Genomic DNA, 9,888 nt, shown 5'->3' on the forward strand with positions numbered 1-9,888 from the left:
TTCCAGCCCTTCTTGTAGATGGGCGTCACATAACATATTCGTTTCTCCTACACTACAAAATAACTTTTTACATTACAAAATCAAATATAAGATTCTTAAAGAAAACCATGGAACAATTTTAATTTTATATAACTTTCTGCTTTTCAAACAAGTATGCCTTAAATCTGCTATCCCTGAAAAAACTAAAAGCGATCCAAAATATAGCAACTGATGCTGCTTTACTCCAGCTTTTAGTACTCATTAGTTTAACTGTTATTTTGTTTTGTAGAAGGCTGGTACATAAGATGAGCAAAATAAACCTGGTACTTTGGAACACAGTTAAGCTATTAAAAGTTCATTTCCTCCATAAACGTATTTTTCCAATACTATATTATTTAACGTTTTTCATAGTACTGAAAAGGTAGAAATGAGAAAAATAAACACAAGATATGACTCTTCTGCTTCATTTTGAGATCACAACATGCTCCAAAACTTTACTGTTTTACAAAGGCTACTTCAAAATGTCCCAAATTGCTAGAAAGAAATATTTCAAGATTAATAAAAGGATTAACCACTATTAATGTAGTAGTAAGACAAAGCGCCTTTACCTTTGAACTTTAAGCAGGAAGTGCTCTTTAGACCAAAGCTATTTACTCTCACGTATTACAGTAAGTCAGAGCAAAACAACAACAAGGTATTACCACCTACTGGTAATAGCAGGTTAATTAAGGCTTTTAAAGGCCAACCTAGCATACACGTAGCAGCTGTTCATTCATCTAAACATTAAAATCTTGTGTCCAAATGAAAGGTAAAGTCTTTTCTAATGTAGAAAAAAGTTTCAAGTATAAAACACTTCCCCCCCCACTTAAGTATGTTCTACAGTTTTATAACGAATTGGTGATTTCAGATCAACACTGGAGCTTTAATCCTTATAGGTTTGGAAAAAGCAACACTACTTTAAAATTTTAAGCATGCCAACAAAACCTCTGGTTTTAACTTTTACATTTAAATTGCCAGATTATGTCTTGTTTTAGTTCATATTGGGTAGGCCTGAACCATCACAGATGACCACAACTGTGCTACAGTGAAAAAATTCAATGAATTCAGTCTGCCAGAATCATGCCATTAATTGATTATGGCTGATCACTAAGATTAGCACACCACCAGTGCTTGAAAACATCAACCATTTGTAATCACAACTAAATTTCTTTTAGTGTAACAAATCAAACTCAGCCCTGCCAATTTAAAAATTAAAACATCTGAACAAGGTATCAGGAAGTCCTCAATGAAATGGTATCTTCAGAAGAAAGTATACAACAAAGGTCCATTTGAGAAACTACCTCTGGAAGAACGTATTAGATCTACCCTTAAGTTATGTTAGGTGTTTTTCAGTAATCCTATGTACGCACTGTAACTATGAGAGCAAAGTCGTAACTATTTGACTTTGTTTTAAACAATGCATGTTGTTTTATTTATACAAAATAACTGTATGTTGGTTATATCTGTGGTTTTTTTCATATTGGAAGAAATACCTGAACTCAAAAACCAACACAAATAATGGTATAATTCGATAATTTTATTTTTTTTTGCAATGTTTTATGAACATTAAAACCTAATACTAGGTGTTAAATCCATGCAACCATTACAACAGGTGAAAACTTGGGGAAAAACCCCCAAAACCTAGAACACTGTCAATAACTTCAATACTGAACAAATGATTTACTAAGAGTAAAAGCAGCATTATGAAGCTGTTGTTTTCTGAAGCTGCAAAACTACTGCTTAAATCTGCTGGAGTTCTCATCTGCAACCACTAATGAATATCAAAAATCACATTTCAAATACTTCCTGTAAATCCACCAGGAAATTCCATCAAATGATTCTTCTTCACAGTACTTGAATTCACCATTTTTGACAAATGTACTTTTCAAGGTCAAACCAAATGTTATGGGATTATCTGCCTTTCACAGAAGATCACACTTTAAATGCTTGCACAGATTCCAAGAAGGAACTTAGAGCTAAATCACTTGGTTTAGGGAGCTCTTAATACCCCTCCAGAGACAGCAATTTGAAAAGCTAGAATAAGTGTTATAACACACACAAGATGAAGGAAAGAGCTTTCCTGGAGTTTTCATATTGCTTCAGTTTTAATATGTAGCCAACTGGGTTGAGTGCAGGGTAATACATAGTTAATGGGCTAAGTGCTGGGTCCTGCACTTGGGTCGTAATATCCCCATGCAACACTACGTGGTAGGAGAAGAGTGGCTAGAAATCTGACTGGAAAAGACCTGGGGGTGTTGGTGGACAGCCAGCTGAATATGAGCCAGCAACATGCAGGAGTAGGTAAGTGATTGCTCCCCTGTACTTGTCACTGGTGAGGCCACACCTCAAATACTGTGTTCAGTTTTGGGCTCCTCAAAATAAGACAGACACTGAGCTGCTGAAGCCACAAAGCTGGTGAAGGGTCTAGAGCACATGTCTTATAAGGAACAGCTGAGAGAACTGTGGTTGTTTATTTTGGAAAAAAGGAGGCTGAGTGAAGACCTTATCACTCTCCAGAGCTACCTGAGAGGAGGTGTAGCAAGCAGAGTGTCAGTCTGTTTCCCCAGATGAAAAGTGGTAAGACTAGAAGAAACTGCCTCAAGTTGCACCAGGGGAGGTTTAGAGGATCTTTTCACCAAAAGGGTTATCAAGCATTAGAACAGGCTGCCCAGGGAAGTGGCAGAGTCACCATTTCTGAAGGTATTTAGAAGAAATGCACACATGGCAATTAGGGACATGACTTGATAGTGTTAGTTTTACAGCTGGACTCCATGATTTTAAGGGTCTTCTCTAATCTAAACGATTCTTCGATCCTATCAGTTCAGCTGTATATGGGCTACCAGCCTTCACTATTCCAAAAAGTACTTTGTATTTTAAGAGTGTAATCACTGCATTCAACTTCCATGCGAGATAAATATTTGTTAAGAACCCCAAAACAGACTTTTCTGAAGAGTAACAAGAGTAACAAACTGTTCTTTATCATAGGAAAGCCTTGCTGGAAGTTATGTGAGATTCCATAAAACAAATTGCTGCTTTTTAAGGGATAACAGTTGGTGTAACAGCTTCAACTGTTAGTATCATCCATAGAAAACTGCATTAGTCAACTGACATGTACATTAAAAACCTTTGTAGAGACTGAACGATAAGAGCCAGTGTAAGTCCTCCAATATTTTTCAAGTTAATCTCTTATATTCAAAACAGTTCACACTCATGAGCTTAGAAGAAGCTTGGCTATGTTTCACTGTGCAACTGTATGATTGTCATTATCAACAACAGAAAGCACAATTTTACAGCAGCCCAAGCTACTTCAGCTTAAGATCAAGTGGCCAATCATTCTAGTCAGTTTAAGAGCTTAGAATCTTGATTCAGTGTCTCTACTATTTATATATATTTATTATCCTCTGAAAGTGAATTATGCCCAAATACTTTTAACGCCTTTACTGCTTGCAGTGGAAGATAGTTTAATGAACGGTCTGTGGTCACACTACATGAAAAAGTAAGCAGCTTACTTCCATCAGAGACGTGAATCTTCCACAGTTAAGAAAAAGTGTAGAAAAATCCTGGAGGTCACCTTGACTAAGCTAACCTTCTTCATATTTGGTATTATTAAGGTACATCGGTCTCATTTTATGCCCGATTAACGTCTGAAACATTTCATGGAACGTCCCTCCTCTTCTCAATAGCTCAAGAGTTTCACATGAAAGATTAACGAACACCCCCACAATTCATATACTGTAGAAAGCAGTACAGAAAGTTAGTTTAAAAGAATTCAATTTTCAAATCAACAACTGCATCCAACAGAATTATTTACATTACACCTAATCTTAGCAGGTGAAGGGGAACAATCTCTTACTTCTCACAATTTTAAACTTGATCAAACTGCTAAATTTTTGTATTTGCAGTATGCAAACCGACTGATGTATTAATCAGTTCTCAAAACTGACTGAAGTACAAAAAATACTCATTTTTGTTTTCCTGATTAAAAATGTTGAGGTTATTGACTTTTAGTTCAACAGATTACAAGATATTCTCTGGCAGAAGCCACGTATACAGGAGATCAGCTAATTGGGTAAATGAAGGCCACTGAAAGTAGGTACATATAAAATAACGAAGCTTATTAGCAGTTAGTAGAAGTGTAATATTTACAACAGCCACAAAGAACAGCTTTGAAGAAAAATTCTAAATATATTGGTCTATCATCTGCAGTTCTACTATTTACATACACTAATATCATACTTCAGTATTTCTCCTGCATTTGGAGTAACAATAAAATATACCACACTCCAGAAGTAATGATGAACAACATTAAACTAAGTTAAACAGACAGTAATTTTTAGAACTTTCAGTAAGAGTTGAACTACCTGATTTCCTAGTTATCTGCTATCAAAGAATATATGAAATCAGACTACGTTACAAAACAAGGTGTGACAACAGATGTTCAAACAAGGATCATAAGATAACTGTATTAAGAGAAAGAACAACCTTTTAATACAGTATCTGTCTCAGAGTAAGCTGGTGAGCTAAGTTCCAGTTCACAAACATTTTATCACCTAGCCTGCGTAAATGGACGTAAGCAGATGTGGTACAACATTTAGCTCTGCATGAAGAAGTGTGAAAATAATACAAGCTTTCCCAAATTATCCACCAGCAGTAACAATTTTCTAACCTCATCTCCTAGTCCAAGTTCACTTTCTTGTAACATTCTGCACATCTTTGTAAGATTCACTCACTTTTTGACTACTGAGCTTAACCAATGCCCCTCAAACTGTACCAGGTAGAGAGATCAAGACATTCTCACAAGTTACATGAAAAGTAGCTGGTTCAGGAAGGACCTTGATGCCCTCACTGACAAAGACTACCATGAATGCACAGCCCTTACCAGTTGTCAGACAATTCATGTGTGAACTCTAGTTTTAAGGCATCTTATTTATTATTAGAATGCAAATAATTTCAAAACAGAAATGGAAAGAAAGACAACATAGGATAAAAGATATTTTTTGTAATGTGTATATAATTATCTGGAAGGAAGGATCAGTCCTCAACAAATTTAAGCAAGTCGGATGCACCACTTGAAAGGCATAAACAACATTAGACAGGATCAAAGAAGTGAAGTTAAATTCATGCAGCATTAAGGCAGTTAAAAACCATTTTACCTTGGAAGTGACATATGAAAATATTATACAGCATGAAATCCTTTGGTTAAATAATTTAAGTGGGCTCACATACTGAAAACGCACTGTTAACCTCCTCTTTTCTAAGTGACATATAACAAATAGCACACGAAGACAAAACATTGCTTGAATTAACTAGTGCTTAGTAAAATGTATCATTTTAAGATGATACAAGGAAGAACAATCAAAGGAAGAACAGAAACAGATTAAGATTATTCTCCCCAGGACAAAATTTACAAGCTTTATAACTGAGAAAGCTTGTCTTCCTACTTTTACTTCCTCTCACTCTACCAACCCAGGTGGATTTTCAGTCATCTGGCAAAAGCAGAGGGAAACCACACCTGTGAGCAACTTCACAGTGCAGATTCCACCACATGAAACACTTAAACAGCTGCCAAAGCTAAATCCCACACCTCCCTGTCTGCTGAAGGAATGCATTTTTTTTTCTTAACCAATTTGCTGTTAATTGCTCTCTAGCTGAAGCTCACAATACTTTTAGTGGTCACTATTATTTTTGCTACACAGCAAAAGTCCTGGAACTTTCTCCTTCAATTATCTTCTCCATAATCAGAGTACACTTTCTGGTTTGGCAAAATAAGCGGCATTTGTTTGATATTCTGAGTTTGTCTGGAGCATCATAATCTTATTTAAAAAGTAGTATATATACACAATACAAGTATATATAGTAACATACATCACTACTGGACAACTTGTTCTAAACATTTGTATCTCACCTTTGAGAGAAGCAATTTCACACAGGAAACATGGCCCTCGTAGACTGCTGATAGGAGTGGCGTGATATTATGTTTGTCTGGAGCCTGTAAATTGAGACAGTTATGTGACGCACAATTTCACACAGTGTTAGAAGGTTTCACTTAACTTTTTAATTCTGTTTTGTCAACAGTAGAGTGAAGGTAAGGATTTAAGAATATTACCAGAAATGCACGTCCTCAATTTTTTTTTTAACTCTCCTTTAAAAAAAAGGTCACAGTTTAAAAAAGTCAAGTAACAGCAACATATTTCTTTCATAAGACTTCTAGATATCCTACAGTTTGTCTATTTTTTCAGGCCACTGATAGAAATCACAGGGTTTCAGCTGACAAATTTTACCCAGTTTAAAAACACTACTCAATTCTCCCATTTCTCAGCCAGCCTGACTTCAGAAACCACTTTTGGCTGAAACATTGAGCTATCTTCTCTATAAACTGTAACCTTGGAAACAATAAAAATGGAGCAAGTGAAACATTCTTATTTTTTCCCTCCATTTTCGCCTCATTTCCCATTAGGAAAGCTCCTGAGGAAGAGAATCTTTCCAGATATAAAGGAAAAAAACCTAAGCCATTTTGTTAAGGACTAATGCTAAGATGTGTTGTACATTAACTTTCAGACAAGCATTCTAGAACACAGTGTTTAGGGTGTACGGTTAAAGTATTTAGAAACTTCACCTTATGGAGAACTACACTATTTTGAAGCAGATCCAGAGGAGGGCCACAAAAAAGACCAGAGGGCTGGAGCATCTTTCCTGTAGGGACAGGCTAAGAGAGCTGGGACTATTCAGCCTGGAGAAGAGAAGGCTCGGGGGGACCTTACTGCGGCCTTCCAGTACCAGAAGAGGTCCTACAGGAAAGCTGGGGAGGGACTTTTTACAAGGGCAGGTAGCGACAGAATGAGGGGAAACCACTTTAAACTGAAAAAGGGTAGATTTAGACTAGATATTAGGAAGAAATTCTTTACTATGACGGTGGTAAGACACTGGCATAGGTTGCCCAGGGAAGTTGTGGATGTCCCCTCCCTGGAAGTGCTCAAGGCCAGGTTGGACAGGGCTTTGAGCAGCCTGGTCTGGTGGAAGGTGTCCCTGCCCATGGCAGGGGAATTGGACCAGATGATCTTTAAGGCCCCTTCCAACACAAAATCAAGTCTTTTCACAATATTCTACGCCTGTCAAGCTACAGCAAAATGAATAAATTTGTACAAGTAAGAATGTCTCCAAAACAGAAGCACACCAGTTCAAAGCAGTTGATCCTGCCCTGACCAAGGATGCATTATACTGTCTTATGAAGTCCCTTCCAACAGACGTAATACGTATTTCACACAAACTTTCTTTAGATGTGCTTACTGGATTTATTTTTCTAATCATGGTCAAATTAAATTTAATTTTTTATAACTACAAACAACTTTTCCAAAAATGTCCAAAAATAATAAAAAACATTTAATAAGCAATCTTAAGCTTCTAACCTCTAGGAGACCACCTCTCAATATTTTTAAATCCATCAAATTTTTTAGTTTGATTTAAGTCTTTCAGTAACCATTTAGGTACTTATACCAATCCCTCACATGTGTGGGGGGGGGGCAGGATGAGGCTAGGAATGTGACAGCAATAGGGTGAAAACCCTAACACACAAAAGATATTTGCAAATTGATGTACATACATTAATATCAGCTCCTTTCAATAGCAGAAATTCCAGAATCTCAAGCTGTCCACAGTCTGCTGCATAGTGAAGAGGCTTCCTCCCACCTTCAAGTGTCCGGTTGACATCTTCACCCTTCAATGTAAACATAATCTAATAAGCAAAATTTTAGAGGTAACACACTAAGAGCAGCTTGAAAAAAATCCAAAACTTTCAAGTATGCTGAAGAATGTTGCATCCAAATATTTAAGCCACTGTCTAAGACAAATGGAAATTAAGATGCTAAATTTCTTTTTCCTCATCTATGCATTTAAGACTATTAGACAACCTTGGTCCCTCCTTCCACACTGCATCTCAAGTGTAGTGAGTAGCCAAGTGCACTAGGTAACTCCTATGATTAAAAGAAATCATTAGTGCTTGCTAAAAAAGTGCTCACATTGGCTCATTTTTCTACACCTTCCCCCCAGCAGGGATCATAGTTATCTGGCTAAATTACTTTATCTGATTCTACACATATTGTAGTTTTGCACACTGAGGAACCAGATGCATAGAAATAAATCAGCATCATAAGAACTAGCAAGCGAGTACAGACCATCCATAATTTTGAAACCCAATTATGAAACTGTCTATTCTGTTTTATAAATAGTACCTGCCAATCCTACATGACACAAAAACTCTGAAGACAGTCAAACAAATCAGGACACGGGAAGTTGTATTCTAATGCCACTTTTGTACTAGTGGATTGAGACATCAAGGAGTAAACAAAATTTAATTTAGTGAGTGCCTAATCAGCTTTGTTTCTTCACCCTGGGTTGCGCAACTAAGGATAAACTGATTTGCCGCACTTCAGTCATGACAAGAAGTTACTGGAAACCAAATATTGACAAGCTATGTGGTAAGTGACTTCTTGCTCGTATGTACATGTAACATTAGTATTATAGGGAGTGGCTAAATTTAGCCTCATACCTCAAGTTCTGCACCTTCACCAAAAAACAATCAAAAGAATTTCAGCTGCAGCACCAATTCACACTTTTCTACAGAGCCCCTGCTGTTCCCTCACTCTTGCCCCAAATCTCTAGATAAAGTTCACAGAATAGAGGGCTTGACATATATCTTCCAGACATCACCTCCCTTCTAAGAATGGAAGGGGAGATTGTCAGAAGGAAATTTTATCCTGCATTTGGTGTTCTATATTATCAGTTTTATGCTACTGGCCGAATAACAAGATGACCTTGGAATTCTCTTCTCCTACTAGTAAAATATTTAGTTGTTCTCATAATATACTGTGTGAAAATGAAAGCAACACAACTGTCTAACTTAATTAAAATACTGTACATTCTGTGGTCTCAAAAGGTCAGGATCTGGTTCTCACAGTACTGTAGCTTCTGGCTCCAAAGCAACATGAAGGTAGCAGCAAGTAGCACAATAAAAAAAAAGTCTGCAACTGCTGTTACTGACCCTAAAACATGGTTATGACTTCTGAAGCATGTTGGACATCAGGAAAAAGACAGTTTCACTTTTATCTATGATTTTCAGGACAGCAACAAATTGTACTTCTAAACAAATTCCATCACAGCTTTAGCCATAGTGAACTATCAACACTGTACAGTAATTTATAATGTAAATTCCAATATGACTAACTTAAGGGCTAATGCTTTATCTGCAACAACTTCACTGGAAACAGTCTCATGATATAACTTTTCTTTCACTGAATTTCAGTACAAAATGTTGGTGGAGATATGTTAACATCTATGTTCCGATTTAAAAAAAAAATAAAAAAACACGCCCAGATCACAGTACACTAACAGCACACAAATAGCCACATTGATCTGAAAAGCATTTAAGGAATCAGCATATACTCAGCTTATCTAGAAACTTAAGCTCTATCCGTATTCTTATTCACACTTTGCCATTTCACATCAATTTTAAAACAACTGGCATTCAAATAACACATTATGTTTGCAGATACATATGGATTGGGATGCAGAAGTTTAGGAAGCCAACCATGCAAAAGCCATGCAATTGCTACCCCAAACCAGGCTCTAAAAACTCCTGTAATGTCCGACACATGCCAAGACACAGTAGACAAGACTGTAAAGGAGAAGGACAAGCAAGCTAACTCCTGGGACAGCACATAGTAAAGCAACAAAGTTCACACTAAAAAAAACTTAGATTCATCATATCTTAAGATTAGGACAGTTCAGCAAAGCTTCTCTTCCTTAAGCTTATAAATATTATTTGGCTCATTGGCTTACGCTGGAGAAATTTATTATTATTTTTTAAAGAATATA

At 36.6% G+C, this 9,888-nt stretch overlaps 1 protein-coding gene across 1 annotated transcript; it reads right to left on the minus strand.

Moving 5' to 3' along the window:
* Window positions 1–5,923: 5,923 nt before the first annotated feature.
* Window positions 5,924–7,747, minus strand: MTPN (myotrophin; the record flags this gene model as incomplete). Its single annotated transcript, XM_010193185.1, has 2 exons — window positions 7,619–7,747; window positions 5,924–6,007 (listed from the first exon to the last, which is right to left on the minus strand). Coding segments are annotated over exons 1-2 (213 nt in total), but the record flags the coding sequence as incomplete, so codon positions are not given.
* Window positions 7,748–9,888: the final 2,141 nt, after the last annotated feature.

Source organism: Mesitornis unicolor, unplaced genomic scaffold, assembly GCF_000695765.1.
Source record: "Mesitornis unicolor isolate BGI_N332 unplaced genomic scaffold, ASM69576v1 scaffold4491, whole genome shotgun sequence".
In the NCBI taxonomy this organism is placed as follows: Eukaryota; Metazoa; Chordata; class Aves; order Mesitornithiformes; family Mesitornithidae; genus Mesitornis; species Mesitornis unicolor.